Source organism: Gobio gobio (genome assembly GCF_949357685.1).
Source record: "Gobio gobio genome assembly, chromosome: 22".
Classification (NCBI taxonomy): domain Eukaryota; kingdom Metazoa; phylum Chordata; class Actinopteri; order Cypriniformes; family Gobionidae; genus Gobio; species Gobio gobio.
The window spans coordinates 9,927,382-9,945,212 of NC_137118.1; the positions used below are offsets into that span (position 1 = coordinate 9,927,382).

The 17,831-nt window shown below is 38.6% G+C and overlaps 1 protein-coding gene across 1 annotated transcript; it reads right to left on the reverse strand.

The window, feature by feature from the left end:
• Positions 1–533: 533 nt before the first annotated feature.
• On the reverse strand, positions 534–17,254 carry bach1b (BTB and CNC homology 1, basic leucine zipper transcription factor 1 b). Its single transcript, XM_079804424.1, has 5 exons — positions 17,141–17,254; positions 12,806–13,056; positions 11,642–12,727; positions 7,927–8,133; positions 534–1,902 (listed from the first exon to the last, which is right to left on the reverse strand). The coding sequence occupies exons 2-5, from the start codon at positions 13,043–13,045 to the stop codon at positions 1,444–1,446; spliced, it is 1,992 nt and encodes a 663-aa protein (XP_079660550.1). The 5' UTR covers positions 13,046–13,056; positions 17,141–17,254; the 3' UTR covers positions 534–1,443.
• Positions 17,255–17,831: the final 577 nt, after the last annotated feature.

Consider the following 17,831-nt stretch of genomic DNA (forward strand, 5'->3'; position numbering starts at 1 on the left):
TAAATGTGTGTTTTTTTTGTAATTTTAGTACTTTAATTTTATTTTATTTCTAATTTTTATGTATTTTATATTAAATTTTTTTATCTAATATATATATATATATATATATATATATATATATATATATATATATATATATATATATATATATATATATATATACAATTTTGTATTTATTTTTCCAGCTTTATTTCAAGTAATAAGAAAACTTTTTGTAATTTTTTTTAAATAATAGTTTTAGATAACAATAACAACACTGGATTGGATTATTTAAGTTTTGGATTATTTCATTTTTTTGTTTTGTTTTTTAAGTGTTCCCAGTTTGGGAAACCCTGATGCAGCTTATCCTGCTATGCGTTCAAAAATAAATACATAAAAAAGATTAGACTAATTAGAAGGAAAACAAGTATATTTCAAATATACACATTTTCATAATTTATTACACTTTAAGATTCTCAAGAGAGAATTATTTGGTCCCAAGCAAGATGTTAGAGCACAATAATCAAAATATAATCACATTATTAAAAAGAAAAATGATCAGACATTTTATTTAAGGCAACATATACAGTGCAACCGTTTTTGTTTTGTTTTTTGCTTACAAATGACCGTTGGGAGTTCAATGACATAAAATCAGCATTAGTGAAACTACAGTATGTGCAGTTCTGAACCCCTGAGAGTTTGATCCCAGATTCACTTGTCTCTTTTCTAAAGTTTCAAGACTTTAAAGCTGCAGTCCGTAACTTTTTGCGCTCTAGCGGTTAATAAACAGAGCTGCATGCGTCTTGAGGAAGAACATTGCAGCCGGAGCTACTTCTCTCTGTTTATGTCTATGGCGAGTCACGCAGGGACTGTGCTCCTCCGCAGCGGTTCCTACCAGACTGGACTGAAATAGTCCCAATATAAACACTTATTATAAGTGTACCATAATGATTCAGGGTAAGATAAAAAAACGGTTTGGAAAATGGATTCATGTTGTTCATTCTCATTATATATTTTTTGTAAATCTTGAACACCAAAAAAGTTACGGAAAGCAGCTTTAAATGAGCGGCACAGTTTCAGCAAAAACAGCACAGTATAGTCCGATAGCATTATGTCCCCTGAGAAGAAGAAAAGGTTTTATTGAGCTGCGAGATGAGGTTTGTTGTGTTGTGAGTCCAAAAATGATCCTGGCTGATTGATTCTTTGAGGATGTGAGGATGGTCAGGGACATGAGTGTTAAAACTATATATGATTATTTTAGGTATAGGAATATTTCACTGAACACTGACCAATACAAACTGAATGCTAATGCTTAAAGTGTTGAGTAAAAAAAAACATATATATACAAGACTTAAGACAGTAGTGATGTCACGTTTGTTAAATGCATCTTCGGGGAGTCGTTAAGACGTAAAAAATCCTTCAGCGATTTTCTGTGGTCCTTCCTTCAACCATCACCTAATTTTGCTAATTGTTTGTTTCACGCTTGCTGCTGAGAAGATCTGTGCTGAGTTTCACCATTGAACTACACTCCCTTTTCTCAAAAGCAGAGGCGTCAGGTGGACAGGTATGTGACTGAGCTTCTACGACCCCGAGAGGTAAAAGGTTCTGTGAGCTTGATTGTGCAACGGCGTTTTCCATTGAGGAATTAACTGGTGGTTTGGCTCCAGAACGACAGGTGTGCGTGGAAAGGTCTGAAGCCTGGGGCCGGTGTGCCTCGGGGCTCTGAGAGTCTGGGGTGGGGCACAGGAAAGCAGACAGCGGGCAGACCGGGGAGGAATATTTGGCCAGCACCTGTAGCTGCTCAGGTTTGAGGGCGGCTTCAGAACAGACCTTTTCATACAGGCCTGAGTAACTCTGCCAGGCCTTCAACTTCATCTGATTCAGCTTTATCCTTTCGGCTGCCAGCTTCTCTCGCTCGCTCCTCTGCAGAGAACAAAACAAAGCAAGATATATCCATTAAATATATTGAAGATTTATATATTAGTGCATAGACATTATTAAAGGGGGGGTGAAACACTCAGTTTCAGTCAATCTCATGTCAATCTTGAGTGCCTATAGAGTGGTATTGCATCTTTCATATCTCCGAAAAGTCTTTAGTTTTATTATATTTATAAAAAAAAAGATAGGCTGTACCGAGTCTTTCCGGTAAAAAAACAGCGGCTGGAGGCGTATCGTGTGGGCGGAGCTAAAGAATCAAAAGAATCGTCTGGAAGCTGTGACATCCTTAAACGTGGAGAAAAAACGTTATCCTAAATAAACCATTGAGATCAATCAGATTTAACCACACATATATGATCCAGAATCAGATCTAGAGGCTGGAATTGAACAGGAGAAGCAGCAACGACGACTACAGCAGGACGTCTCAATGGTATGTACTGTAACTTTAACTTATATACTTGCTTAGCGGCTTGTCATGCATGAGTTTTGCAACATTTTTGTGTGTTTACTCGTGGTTTATGAGGACATGATTTGGTTTATGGGCTATTGTATGTGATTTAATGTTAGCAGTAGCAAGCGGAACGGTTTTTGCACGTCAGACTAGTGCATGTTTACATAGAAAAACAATGGAATAGTAGCGCATTTGAATGAACGAGTCGATAGCTAAAAACACAAAGACATTTGAAGCAGTTTTACTCACCGCCTGCTTCCAACGCACGACTGTGAACCTTAATCGCTGGGCCCGCTCCATCTTTCAGCGTTAGACGAGCTACAAATCTGGAGTTGAACTGGGGCTTGTTTATTAACCATCGTGGGCGAAATTCAGGGAACAAACAAAACACTTGCACAACTCCGTTGTTGCTCCGGAAAAGCAAACTCCATGCACTGTCCCATTAAAGGCCTGTACACACCAGGACGAATATCGCGCGCACTTATCGGCAGCGTTTTTCGGCACGTCTTGAGTGTTCACACCCAATCGATTTTCACTGGCAGAGTGAACGTGCAAATTCAGTAGATGGCGCTCCCGCTACACAAGGTGGTGCTGCGGAACTTTAGAAGAAGAGAGACAGTATTTACGTGCTTCTCAAAACCATAGACATATGTCTATGGCCAAAACCATTCCCACACTTTTTGCTGGAGCTGGAGTGCGTCTCATAAATAAACGAAACTCAGAAGGCTACTGTATATGTGTATAGAAAGCTTGAAATTTGTTTCTTAGTTGTAGTATTAGTTTGCTAAAAATATATATTATTTCTGATTATGGCATAGCTTTCTGCCCACCCAATTAGGCTAATAAAGTAATGATTAAACGATCAAAGGCCCGGCCCGAGGATAGTGGCGGAAAATCTCGGCCCGACCGCGTTCGGGTCAAGTTCGGGCTCAGGCTCGGGCAGGGAATCTAAACTCTACCCAGCGTTAAGGCCTGTTCACACCGGGACGATTTTCGCACGCGTTTATCGCCAACGTTTAACGCCTCGCGACTAAACAAAGGGCGCCAATGTGAGTGTGCACACCGACGCGCAAAACGGCAAGCGTAAAAGCATCATTTTTAAAAAACTGGCCGACCAATGAGATCAGCGTTTTGTTCACGTGCCTGGAGCTGCTGAATGACTTCCCTAAAGCCGAGCTCAGCGCGTTAATGGGTGTGCATTTGCTCTCTCGCTCTAGTGGCGCGCGCGCCCTTCCGGGAGCAGAGCCCGAACGGCCCGTACAACGACATTCTGCTCTTGTTGATGTCACTTTGGCCCATACTCGAAAAAAAACTTTCCGAAACCGGAAGGAGTATTTTGGCACAGAAATACTCCATCAAACGTGCAACTTTAAAAAAAAAACTTTGTCCATGTTTAGCATGGGAATCCAAGTCTTTAACAGTGTAAAAAGCTCACTATGCATGAAACAGCATTTCTTCCACCCCTTTAACATGAACAAACTAATAAACCATGCATATTTGTCAGATATACATAAATGAAACAGGTAAGATTTCTGCACTCAAAAAATCTTATTACCTAGTTAGCTTATCTATTTGATCTTATTTAAATAATCATATTTTCAAAATGCATTTATTCAAATATAGCTTGGAATCAGCATAAATATGTACAAAATAAAGTTCTGGAACAAGCAACATTCAGGTAGTTAAATGTATGAAATTGAAACAAATTGGATTTATTGATGATAAATGTATATACAGTAGCCTGGATGCCAGACGAATTTATCCCCGCCCACAACATTTGAGTTCGGGAAATTCGGTCTGGACTTGATCTGTTGTGGAGCAACTATGCACGAACGGGAGCTGTTCGGGCCAATTAAATTGTCAGGGCGGGCTTTATACGATGATCCACAGTAACATAATCATCCACGTCACCAAGGAGTGCTTGGGTTGAATTCGTTCTAATCCTAAACGGAGAACTTGTTCGTATATGCATTCACCTTCACCATTTCTCTCAGAAATTATGATCGTGTTGGTAAGTACTCCGTGTATCCTTAAATTCTTTTTTACTACACCGGCAAAGATCGTTTACACTCATCTTCTTCTTCTACTTCTTCCAGCATGCGTGCAGTTGAGTTCTGTTGACAATGAAAGATGCTGGAATCTACCGCCGCTTCAATATAATTATGTATATATACATATATATCCTACTTAAATTCATAATCAAAGCCTCAATCAATATCCATCCTCCTATATAATTATTATGATTTTAATGATTCTTTCGCGTTATGATTTTGCTTATATCAAGAGGACCCATGATTGTTTCTTCCTTTATAATTTCTAAAGTTTATATTTGGTCTCTGAGTGGTGACTGAGGGTCTGTCCTGCTGGTGTGTGATGTGTCGAAAAAACACTTGATTTCAGAACATGTTGTCGTGTGTTTGGATTTTAGAGGCATCACACACCTCCAACTCGACAGGAATGCAGTAACAGAGATTGCTCATTTAGCCCGGCTTCCAGAGATTAAATATGGATTTGTCTTTCATTTTATTTTATTTCATTTTATATTTCCTTTTACTGAAACCCTAAAGAATTGTATGAATACAATTGTACTATTGTCGGTCTCTCTCACTGAGAGAAAAGCACATGTTATCAGCATGTTTTGGTGAAGTGCTTTGTTGATACTTAGTTTAGACTCTCCAACCGTGGGAGAGCTGTGATTCTAGGGAGCTATTGTGTGTGTGCGTTGCATGATCGGTGCAGGCCCAATATTGAAGATGGACATGACACCAGACCTGAAGACGCCTTTCTGCAACCTCCGAGGTCAACAATGATCTAATTCTAGTGATGGGGCGACAACTAGTCTACCTAGTTTAGTGATAAGCTCTGCTATCTATCCTTGTGTGGAAATTTACAGTGACTGTGCATTTTCTCTGAGCTAATCAGAATCATTCGACTTGCAGTAATGACATGGTTAGACCTTGAAAACGGTATAACTGTTCAGAAATTGTATGTACGATAGGTGGAGGCGGGGAGGCTGGTAGAGGGAGCGCGGCCTACAAACTCCTTGTGAGACTTGAAGCTGGCTTCTGCTGATGAAACTGAAAACTATTCTTCAGTAAATTTTTCTTTAATTAATTACACTCCTGACTCTTGGTATTTATTTTCACTATTGGTCCTGGGTCCTAAGCTGTTAACCCAACAACAACTATGCATCGCTCCATTGCTCTGATTGGTTGTAGGTCTATCCAATTGAGGTCTTTCCTGGTTCGGTTGAAACACGCCCCATAATCACAGCCCAATGGAGCAGTATCAGACTCATATTCTGACTAGAATTGAGTATGACGACGTCAGGCTATATATACAGTGCATCCGGGAAGTATTCACAGCACTTCACTTTTCCACATTTTGTTGTTACAGCCTTTTTCCAAAATTGATTATATTCATTAATTTTCCTCAAAATTCTGCAAACAATACCCCATAATGACAGCATCTGTAGCATTGAAGGTCCCAATGAGCACAGTGGCTTCATCATCCGTAAACGGAAGAAGTTTGGAACCACCAGGACTCTTCCTAGAGCTGGCCGCTCGGCCAAACGGAGCGATTGGGGGAGAAGGGCCTTAGTCAGGGAGGTGACCAAAACCCGATGGCTACTCTGACAGACCTCCAGCGTTTCTCTGTGGAGAGAAGAGAACCTTCCAGAAGAACAACCATCTCTGCAGCACTCCACCAATCAGGCCTGTATGGTAGAGGCCACTCCTCAGTAAAAGGCACGTGACAGCCCGCCTGGAGTATGCCAAAAGGCACCTGAAGGACTCTCAAACTAAATTCTTTGGTCTAATGAAACAAAGATTGAACTCTTTGGCCTAAATGGCAAGCGTCATGTCTGGAGGAAACCAGGCACTGCTCATCACCTGGCCAATACCATCCCTACATTGAAGGATGGTGGTGGCAGCATCATGCTGTGGGGATGTTTTTCAGTGGCAGGAACAGGGAGACTAGTCAAGATCGAGGGAAAGATGAATGCAGCAATGTACAGGACATCCTTGGTGAAAACCTACTCCAGAGCGCTTTGGACCTCAGACTGGGGCAAAGGTTCATCTTCCAACAGGACAACAACCCTAAGCACACAGCCAAGATAACAAAGGAGTGGCTACGGGACAACTCTATGAATGTCCTTGAGTGGCCAGACTTGAACCCGATTGAACATCTCTAGAGAGATCTGAAAATGGCTGTGCACTGACGCTCCCCATCCAACCTGATGGAGCTTGAGAGGTCCTGCAAAGAAGAATGGGAGAAACTGCCCAAAAATAGGTGTGCCAAGCTTGTAGCATCATACTCAAAAAGACTTGAGGCTGTAATTGGCGCCAAAGGTGCTTCAACAAAGTATTTTTTATTTTTAATAAATTTGCAAATATTTCAAACAAACTTCTTTCACATGGTCATTATGGGGTATTGTTTGCAGAATTTTGAGGAAAATAATTATTTTAATCCATTTTAGAATAAGGCTGCAACATAACAAAATGTTGATAAAGTGAAGCGTTGTGAATACTTTCCGGATGCACTGTACCTGGTGTTTGTGTATTTAAAACATTGAGTTTATTAATACTAATACAGATATTTTACCCGTTTCATTATGTATGACTGGCAAATATGCATCACATTAAATTCATTTGTTTGTTCATGTTAAAATCCAAATGGCTGGAAATTGTATATGCAATTTAAATACATAACTTAAAATTAGGCCTAAATATTTTTAGGTGAGTCTGTATGGGAGAATCTCACAAAAACCTGTCAAGGTCATATTTCACCCAAAAATCAAATAATAAATTCGATTTTTCTTTAAAAAAAAAAAAAACACAATTTTATAAAAGTATAAAAGCACATTTCCCCCTAAATTATTATTACTATAAATAATAAATAAAATACTATTTAAAATATTTATACCATTGTATTTTTGGTATTGCCTTTATTTTTTTTTAAATAATTTTAATATAACTAATGAAACCCATAATTGAAAAAAATTCTTATAAAATCCTGTTAAAAATAAAATTATCCTTAAAATTGTTTAGTATTTTCTTAAAGGGGCTATATGCATTTTTCTGAAATTTAAACTCGCGACTGACACCTGTGGCCAAAAAACAGAACTGCTCTCATTTTCTGCTCGCTCTCGCAACGGTGGTGACGTCACATCCGCAGACAGCGCGGGAAAAGACGACCCGCCAGAAAATAGGAAAAATAGGATACAGGCTTATAGGTGCACCCACTGTGAGCGGACAAGGTGTCAGTATGCTCATCAGGAGATGTTTGAGTCATAAATGGTAAAATAAAAAGGCTATTGTTACGTTTATTTTGGGGAAAAAGTTGCATATAGCCCCTTTAAATAACAATAAAATCTCAAAATGTTCTTCTTTAATTTTGGGGTGAAATGTGTTCACATTTTTGTGAAATTCACTGAAACAGTTGTAGATCAAAACTTTCACCCTGAATGAGGTATTTTAAGTGCTGGAAGGCTTTTGTAAAGTTGTGACCCTTGAGCCTTCAGTGATTACTCAGACTAAAAGGATCTTTCGAGTACTCACTAGTTTCTCGATTTCACACTCCAGGTTGTATATGCAGTCAAGTTTCCGCTTGCGGCAGCGACGGGCTGCAATACGGTTTTTGCTCCGTCTGCGGATATCATGCACAACATCAAGCTGCTCCCGTGTCAAGCACTGCTGCTTCAGCATCTGCTGGAAGTCGTTCCTGCTCAGAGACACGATCTGATCCACAGAGAGCGGCAGCGCCATCTGGAATGAAAGAACGGAAATGCTTCACTACTGTAGTCAACATGTCTATTACCACCTAAACTATCAGCTAGGAGATTCCTCCTGCCAGTGCTCAGTCATGGCAGCAGGTCTGTTTATATTTTAAACACCACAGTGTCCTCCATTAATATTGGCACCCTTGTTAAATATGAGCAAAGGCGGCTGTGAAATTAAATCTGAATTGTTTATCTTTCATTCATAAAATTCACAAAATTCTAACCTTTCATTGAAGCAAAGCAATTGAAAGTGGGGGGAAACTCACATTATGAAAAAAATGTTGGCACCCCTAGAGATTCTTATGAGAAAAGTAAGTATATTCCCATTCATATTGAAAAAAAAAGAGTCACACCAGGGTGACTAGGAGCATGAAATTGTCTAGCCATGACTTTCTGTTCCACAGGAGTATAAATATGAGGGATTATAAAAATTCCCTTATTCCTTCATCACAATGAGTAGAACCAAAGAATATAGCTCTGATGTGCAGCAAAAGATTGTTGAGCTTCACAAAATAGAAAATGGCTGTAAGAAAATAGCTAAAGCATCTAAAATCCCCATTTCCACCATCAGGGCAATAATTGAGAAGCTCCAATCAACTAAAGAGGTTATGAATCTGCCTGGAAGAGGACGTGTGTCTGTATCGTCCTAATGCACAGTGAGGAGAAGAGTTTGAGTGGACAAAGACTCTCAGAGGATCACAGCTGGAGAATTGCAAAGATTAGTTGAGTCTTGGGTCAGAAAGCCTAAAAAAATGATCAAACAGCACCTACATCACCACAAGTTGTTTGGGAGGGTTTCAAGAAAAATCCTCCTCACTCGTCCAAAAACAAACTCCAGCACGTTCAGTTGTCAGACCCGACTGGAACTTCAAAAGGGACCTGGATCTATGGTCAGATGAAACTAAAAAAGAGCTTTTTGGCAGCACACCCACCAGATGGGTTTGGTGCAAACAGGGATAAAAAAGTACCCCATCGCCACGGTTACATATACTGCTGGATCTTTAATGTTGTGGGTCTACTTTTGGACATCTTGTTCAGATTCATGGTATCATGGACTCTAGCAAATACCAACAGATGAAAAAATGAAAACCTGACGGCCTCTGCTAGATATCTTATAATGGGCCGTGGTTGGATCTTCCATCAGGACAATGATCCAAAACAAACATCAAAATCAACACACAAATGTGTCACTGAGCACAAAAGTGAAGCATCTGCCATGACCATCCCAGTGTCCTGACCTGAACCCTATAGGAAATGAGTGGGCTGAACTGAGGAGAAGAGCTGGGAATCGGAAGGATCTGGAGAGATTCTGTATGAAGGAATGGTCTCTGATTCTCCAAACTTTTCACTCATTATAGAAGAAGACTTGGGAAAAAAAGATGCAGCAATAATTGGGTGACAATAATTGCAGCCAACGTGAACTAGAGAAAAACATTTATTTCATAATGAGATTGTTCCCCCATTTTCAATTATTTTACTTTAATGAAAAATCAAAAGGGTAAACAATGCAGATTTATTTTCACAGCCGTCTTTGCTCATATTTACCAAGGGTGCCGATATTAGTGGAGGGCACTGTATAATGTCAACTTTGTCAATATTCATTGAGTAAAAGATTAATGGTTTAATGCTTCCATTCAGGACCTCTGTGGACTTTTGACCTTACTGCAAGTCTGACTAGTCATTATCAGGTGTGCAGAGCAGGTACATTCCAGCCTGCTCAAAAGGCACGGAATTGTGCAAAATCCAATAAACATTAACAAATAGAAAAACTCTTACCAAAGGTGACAGGTTTTTGCTTACTGATCCACCCCCAATTGTTTTTTTTTTCTTTCAATTATTGGTTTGACCAATATTTTTTCTAATATTGACTTAATAGCAGGTCTGTTGATAAATGGTGCCATTTGGAGGGAGGGGGGGGGCACCCTATTAACAGGTAAAGGCGATTAGATTATGATGAAGAGGCGAAAAGATTTATTTAATTCATGGCTGGCTGGATAATTACTTAATAACTCACTCTTAAAAATGTGTAGCTTAATTAGAACGCAGAAATTAGAAAATAAATTAGCATAATGACATAAATTTTTTGTTATTATTTTATTTATATTATTATATTTTATCATATTTATATTAATATAATTGTATTTATTAATATAATTAATTATATTAATAATAATTATTATCATTATTATTACAATTCTGTTAATAACAACAACAAAATATTAATAATAATATTTATTTTTATTAGTGTTATTATTTTAATATTATATTTATATTAATATAAGTGTATATATTAATATAATTAATTATATCAATATTAATAATTATAATTATATATTTATTATTACAATGCTGATAATAACAACAACAAATTATTATTATTATTTTCATAATATAATTGTATTTCCATAAAATTATCGTATGGGACATCATAAAGCAATACGGCCCTACAAACTACAAAGGCAAAAGGCAGTAACTTCATTTTTGGTCGAAAATTAGTTATTGATATTTTTGGGACATTCAAGACCTTATTTATCATGTGGATAAGTATCTTGAGTCAATTCTGTTGTTTTATCGAGAAAATAATGGGTTGTCTTAATAGTAACTTCCAAAAGCCCAGGAGAAACCAAGGCAGAACACCGTAACACCATTAACTGTTCTTTGCCTTTGTTTTAGAACGCTCAAATTGAGTTAGGATACTCTGCTGTTGTTTAGCCGTTGTTTAGAAGTTACTGTGTCAGCCTGGAGTTACGGTATTCTGCCGTTGTTTTACTATCCATTAAAATTTGCTGCATGTATATTACAGTGTAGCCTGTGTCATACTTCTGACACACGATACCTGAATCAAAGTGTAGGTAAAACAAATAGTTGAGAATAGTTTTTTTACTAATAGCGTTTAAGGATGGTTGAGATGGCTTTGGAAATGCCATGGTCACTAGATTTTATACAGGTGTTACTATAATGATTTTGTAAATAGTGAACAGCAACCAAATATTGATAATGTGGAAGTTACTGCCATTTGCCTTGGTCTGACTTCTCCCTTTTTGCAGACAGTACAAATGCAGAGTACAGTAACTTCAAAATAGGGGTCAAAAGTCAAGTTTGAGCTCAAGCTTTTTTTTATGTAAATCATTTTCATTACTAAAACATCTAATTGACAGATTTCCAGTTTCCTACTTGTAATTAATTTGGATGGACAACTAAAAATCTTTAAAGTAATTTTTCTCAGTTCCACACTCTAGCGAGTTAAGGTCTTTTGCCTTTGTAGGGCAGAATATCTGTCAAACTTCATGTTCGGTCTATAAAGTAAGTCTGATGTTGTTGTTTTTCTGGCCATGTTATTGTCCATCAGAACTATTAGAAGTTTGATCACAATGTAATGCACACCGCTCCTCAACAAACTGCACAATTTGATGTATCATTCAAGCACAAACGCTTAGGGATAAGGGGGGTTTGTTTAGATCAATGAAGCACCGCTAATAAATACAACCGCTCACCTCACACACTCGTTCACTGCTGTAAGACTCACTGTCCCCCTCTGTGTCAAAACTATCAGAGTCCTCCCCTGATTGGTTGGAGGGTAAGTACGGACTGCCCTGTGACGTGGATCCCCCCTCTCCGTCGTGTAGTTGAGCACTAACTGCGCCAAAGTTCTGCATAAACGGACACTCTAATGCTCTGGGATCAAGATACCAGCTTTTCAGACAGTTTGATTGATTGGTCACCATGCCCAGGCCAGAGGGAGACGCCTGACAAGAAACCGGCCAGAACGTAAGCTGCTTGGCCACCTCTATTTCCTCTGTGCTCCTCTGTTCGCTGCTTTGGTCATCTCTGAGCTCCATGTATGCGCTCTCAGCATCATCTATTCCTGAGCGAGGTGACATTCCCTGTTTAGTCAAGTCTCCTGAGTCACAAATGGAATGTGCCGACTCATTCGAGGTTGGAAATGATGGCTGACCAGGATTCAAAGGACAACATTCAGGCAGTAGAGAATCTTCATCCCCAATGAGAGGTTTTGTATTGCACGAAAATATCTCCTTGCAGTCTTCATTGCTTGAGCAAGGAAGGTAGTTTAAAGGACAGTCGTCATCGGTCTTGTCAAGGGACATGGGTGTCGAATCGAGGACATCTAGGCAGGACCGCTCCTTCCCGCAAGCTATTTGAAACTTCCGGTACTTCGGGCACAGGAGGGAGTAATCGGTGTCTTTCCCACTGTAACAGCTTTTTGCGACATCCTCAATGGCCACCGACGGAGGGCAAGATGGATCTTTGGCTTTAGGCTGAAGCTGTGAGGGTTGAAGCAATGATTTATCTTCATCGATGTCATCCTCCTTGTTAAGCGAGCTCAATTCAGCCCCCCGTGATTTGCAGCATTTGGTTTTACAGCACTTCTTCTGGACTTTTGATATGCTTCTGCTGCTGTCAAAGAACTTGGGGAGAAGGAAGTCAAAGCAGGCTTTGTCCAAGTTCTTGAAACCAAGGACAGAAGCACAGTTGCGGATTTCCAGCACGTTCTCTTTGGTAAAGAGGAGTTTTGAGGTGTAGGCGAAATCCAGCAAGGGTTCAAACCCCTCTGAGGTAACCTATAAAAAGAATAGATTTTTAGATCAAATGCATGAAAATACGACTTCCTCCTTGATCAACTTGAATTATGTTGTTACCTCATCAGGAAGGTTGATGACAAGTCCTTCAGGTGTATGACTGGACACACGAGCGCTGAAGTAATCACTGCAGGACGCCAGAACTGACCGGTGGGCCCGGAAACTCTGGGTCTCCGCCACAACAGTCACATCACACAGAAGGTCTTTCTTCCTCTGCTCATTCAGACATTGCAGAACGTAGGAACTGTGCACAGATGACTGGAAGGTGAACTTGAATGACTTTGAGCTTTCCATCGACATCCTGAGTTAATCTGTATGGTAAAAACATAAAGAATACATTTGCATGTGTTCAATTCAAGGAAACTGTCAAATGTATAATAAATGAGTTAAAACATGACAAATAGACAGAGATTATCTGTCTGTGGAACTCATTCATTAGGCGTTTAAAGCAGGCATCACAGTTCCTACACAGTTTGACCAATGCATTTTAATTTCCTATTACTGGATAAATATTTGTCAAAATCATTTTATGGATGTTGCATGCAGCTTTTTTAACCAATTAAATATTTTAGCGCAGAGCATAAATTGAAATATATATTATTCACTATAGAGATTTTCATGTTGTGAATACAATTTAAAATCCCCTATGATTTTCACACACATAATATAGGGATATAGAATCTATAGAATCTGTAAAAAAATTTCACAAATTCCGTTTTATTTTTCCCCAAAATCCGTTTTTTCCTTTTTTCGTTTACATTTTTGGGGATTCCGTTTTTTTTACCATTTAATGTTATTTAATTTTAGTCGTAAAAAGAGTGTGCTTTTAATGTCAATAAAATAGAACATAAAACAGGAAATAAAATAGGAAAGACCTTACATTTATTGAGGTAAAAAACATCACATTTACTCAGTACTTTTCAAGACAAATACTGCATGATGCAACATAACACTGCACTCTAAGTACTTCAAGTCACAACTAAATATTAATGGTTATATGAGCTGTCCAGTAAAATAAATTATATTAGTTTATATAAGTTTAAATGAAAGTGCTACATTAGCTTTTTCTTTCAAGTAAAAAAAAATACGACCAAAAAAACCCTTATAAGAATCATCTTTTCCATACAGTACTTTAAAGTGCATTAAAAACAAGGCAAAATACAGCAAGTACTCCTTGAGTTATGAAATCAAAGTTGACTGTGTCATCATGTAACAGCCAAAAACATTTTATCAAAAGTTACTTGGAGAATCGCTTTGCCATACTTTCATTGTTTTGAAAGGGGAGGGGGAGCTGAAATGACCGGAGGCGTTGTGTCGCCCAGATTTGCTTCCCCCGGTCTGCATTTTCCCCACACATATCCACAGAATTTCATTCCAAATATGTAAAATTCCGGGAAATTCTGCGTTAACACTAGATTTTAATATGCCAATTCCGCGATTCCGTCCGCGAGTCCGTGATTGCAGAAATTATAGGGCCCTAATTATAGAGGTCAACAGTTGCCCATCCACTTCTTTAGCCACTTTGGTTCCAGAAGTATTTTCCTGAAAGGCACACTATGTAGTTTTTCATTAGAGGTCGCCTAGCAAAACAAAGGCCTAGCTTGACGTCTTCACCTCATAGCCGCTGGAAAAGAATCGGGACGGAACTTGGGCAGAAATCATGTTCATGGATGAGATTATTAACGTTACACTAGTATGAAGCAGAGCAGGGCCGAGTGCTGTGGAGCTGAACGAGGCCGCTGAAGTGGTTGCTAATGAGAGACAAGCGTGACACGGCTCGAGAGCAGCGGAGCTTTTATTATGCCACAGACGAGTGTTTCCACTTCTTCCGCTCATGCGTATGTGTGGTAACGCAGCACTGTTTTATCATATTAGATACATTTGAGTGTGTTGAAAATTGTTATAATGTTACTCTGTGCGTTCTAGTGTTGTCAAAAGTACCGACCGCGATACCAATTGGGTACTGAAATTTTCAAAATGTGACGCTTTGAGGGCTGTTGAGCTGGAATCGTAAACACCTCTGACTGGCCATTGTGCTCATGCGCTCATCGGATGTGTCTGTGATTGGCTACAATGATCAACGCACGGGAGCGTTTGAAAGCAAGCGGAAGTGTTTGAAAGTGGGAGCGGGAGCGTTTGAAAGCAAAAGCAAGCGTCGACTAGCAGACCGGTAGGCTGATAGGCGCCTGCATTCGAACGCTCCTGTGTGTATCTGTGTAAGCGCTCTGTGAAAAGCGTCATTGATGTATATTTACAGCATGTTTTTGAAGCACTGGTCATTGTAGCCAATCACAGACATATTTGATGAGCGTGTGAGCACAATGGCCAGTCAGAGGTGTTTACGATTCCACCCAACAGTGCTCAAAGCGCCACATTTTTTAAATTTCAGTACCGACTTGGTATCGCGGTCGGTACTTTTGACAACACTAGTGCGTTCACTCCGCAGCTACTATGAGACACTTGTTGCACACTGCAGTAAGATAGATCGATATTAGAATATCATATTAATAAATGCTGGATGGCTTAAATGGCATGCAATTCATTTTAAAACATATTGAATGACGGAGAAAATTCAGCATTAGTGAATAATAATACGTTTTCTGTTTATAAATGTCTCCAAACAGTTGTTCCCTTGTCTAATACAACACATTTATAATAAAGCATCCATGGTTTATACAAAAGAGAAGAAAATAAAAGGAAATTGAGGGTAACACGTGTATGATGATAGGAGGGTATATTGATAGGCGACGCATGGGCACGGTCCGTGTCCAGGTTAAAATTACTTATTTATCTGGATTTAAACATTCTTGGAAACATTTGGGATACTGAAAGTATACAAGTCAACAAAATATATAACACTGTTCTAGTGTTTTTTTTTTAGATATTTTAATCCAAAAATCTTACATGTTGTACCTTTACAGTGTTATAAGCCCTGATCCAAACCAGCTATGAAGCTTAAATCACAACATTACAAACCTTTAGCCAATTTGAAGCAATAAAAAAATACTATTTTTACAGAAAGACAAAGGAAAACACTGTGTACTTAATGGCTTTAATGAACTAAAATCCCATGAAGCATTACAAATAAACGAATAAAAATAAATAAATGGATGAATATAAAACTATTGGTCTAAACGTGTATTATGTATTTACAATGAGTATATTGTACGCTTATTGCAAAATATGCATTTATACACAAATATCTAAGTAGTTTGAGAGCATAGGGAGTGGGTGGGCACTAAAGAGTATTTGGACATTTTTTGCAGAATCATGTTCATGTAATTTTTCAACCAGTATCCAAAGTTGAATACAATTATTCAAAGCATATGTCCTTGGTTAACCTTGTGGCTCACTGTACGTTAGGTCTATGGCAGCTAGTTTAAAGGTTATACGTTAAAAAGAAGCTTTACTTCTGGAACCCAGCTCAACGACGACTCTGTTCCAGTTTGTGTATACCTGACTCGAAACGCAAAGCTTTATGTTTTGGCTTCGTTTATGTTTCGTGAAGGAGAAAAAAAATGTATGCCGCTTAACTGGCCGACTCACAGTCGACCTGATATTCAGAACAACAGCGCTCATGATGTAATACTTGACAAAACAAAACAAAACCAAAAAAAAGCTCACACTCGCTCTAAGCTCCTCGAGAAGAGATACTTTTTGAAACACTCAATACGTACGTGTCCTTAACCACGGAAACTCCTTATCTCAACGGTGTACTACTGATAATTTGACCTAGTCAAATCATGAGTGTGTGTGTGTGTGTGTGCGCGCTCTCTGCTGACTCATTGGGTTTTGCTGATAAAGGATGAGCAAGCATTTTCCCCGTCTGTCCCCTTCCAATAAACTCCTCGACTTTATAAAGAACTAAGGGAACAGTTGCCTCATACAGTTCAGCTGGAGTATTTAATGTTGTTAAACGGAAACTTTTAACTCGTTTTTCTAATATTGTGTCGAGTAAAAACAACAGACGCGCCTTTTATGTAATTAAAACCGAACATTTCGGTTGTGCAAAAAACCTAGTGACCAGCCTGTAGACAGCATTTAAGGTATCTCAGGTGCTTTAAATGTTCAAATGGAACCATCGAAGCGCGGATATGATGCCCAAAAATGCTGCCTAGGTAGGGAACTCATTATGTTTTGAGACAGTCTACGTCCGACGAAAAAAATGACATCGGCATAGAAGAATATTATCGCTTCCACGATCGTGACCATTAAAAAAAACTATGGCGAGAAACAGAACAAGACCTGAACTAAACTCATTCATAAGTATTAACATTTAAATAAGACATTTTAAACTTTTATCTATAAAGTTCAATTCCAGTGTCTTTCTGGTCTCTCTCGGCATACGTTACATAAACTAACAAAACCACTAAGTTAGCCTTTGTATATACTCACCTGTCATATCACCGGAGAGTGAGAGTAAAAGTTGGATTTGACACTACATACTAACTCTGTTTGCTTAAAGCGATCACTTGTAACTATGAAAACAAGGAGGCGCTTGTGTTTCACTCTGGTGTCATGTGACTTCTGCCCAAAATTGTTTTTGTCCCGCCTTCTCAAACACAGCCTCGCTTTCATTGGCTCTCGTTCCTGTCAATCATTAACGTCACGACTTCCTTAATTTTCGCCAGACCTTGGTTTTTTCACCACCCACGCCACGGACCGACATACACCTACATAATTTAACCGCCTCGGTCCCGAGTTGGGAAACTTTATAAACAAACAATCTTTGTAAAAGTGAAACGGGTATCTTAAATAACAAATACACTGCTCTTAAATGCAATAGGGTAACTACTCGTGTAATATTTAATGTCTAGTATATTAACCATTTGACTTAAGCACATGAAATCTGATATTATTCTGCTTTATTTTCACCAATGTTGCTATAAACACAAGCACATCACATTTGTGTGTACTGCATGTAAAAAAACTACGTTTGTTAGATAAAAATAATAGTAATTAATAATGAATTAATAATGCTTAAAATGACAAATTGAGTTTTTTATGTTTTAGTGTCATTATATAGGGCGAATTAAGGGTGAATGTAGTAAAGTAGTGAGTTATACTAATAAAAAAACATGTATTT

Excerpts from the sequence above, each read along its gene's own strand:
- bach1b (XM_079804424.1), bottom strand. The coding sequence starts at position 13,045 with ATGTCGATGGAAAGCTCAAAGTCATTCAAGTTCACCTTCCAGTCATCT. Across the intron at positions 8,134-11,641 it reads GCAGTGAACGAGTGTGTGAG|ATGGCGCTGCCGCTCTCTGT; the intron begins GTGAGCGGTTGT and ends CTTTCATTCCAG. Across the intron at positions 1,903-7,926 it reads AGTGTGAAATCGAGAAACTA|AGGAGCGAGCGAGAGAAGCT; the intron begins GTGAGTACTCGA and ends TGTTCTCTGCAG.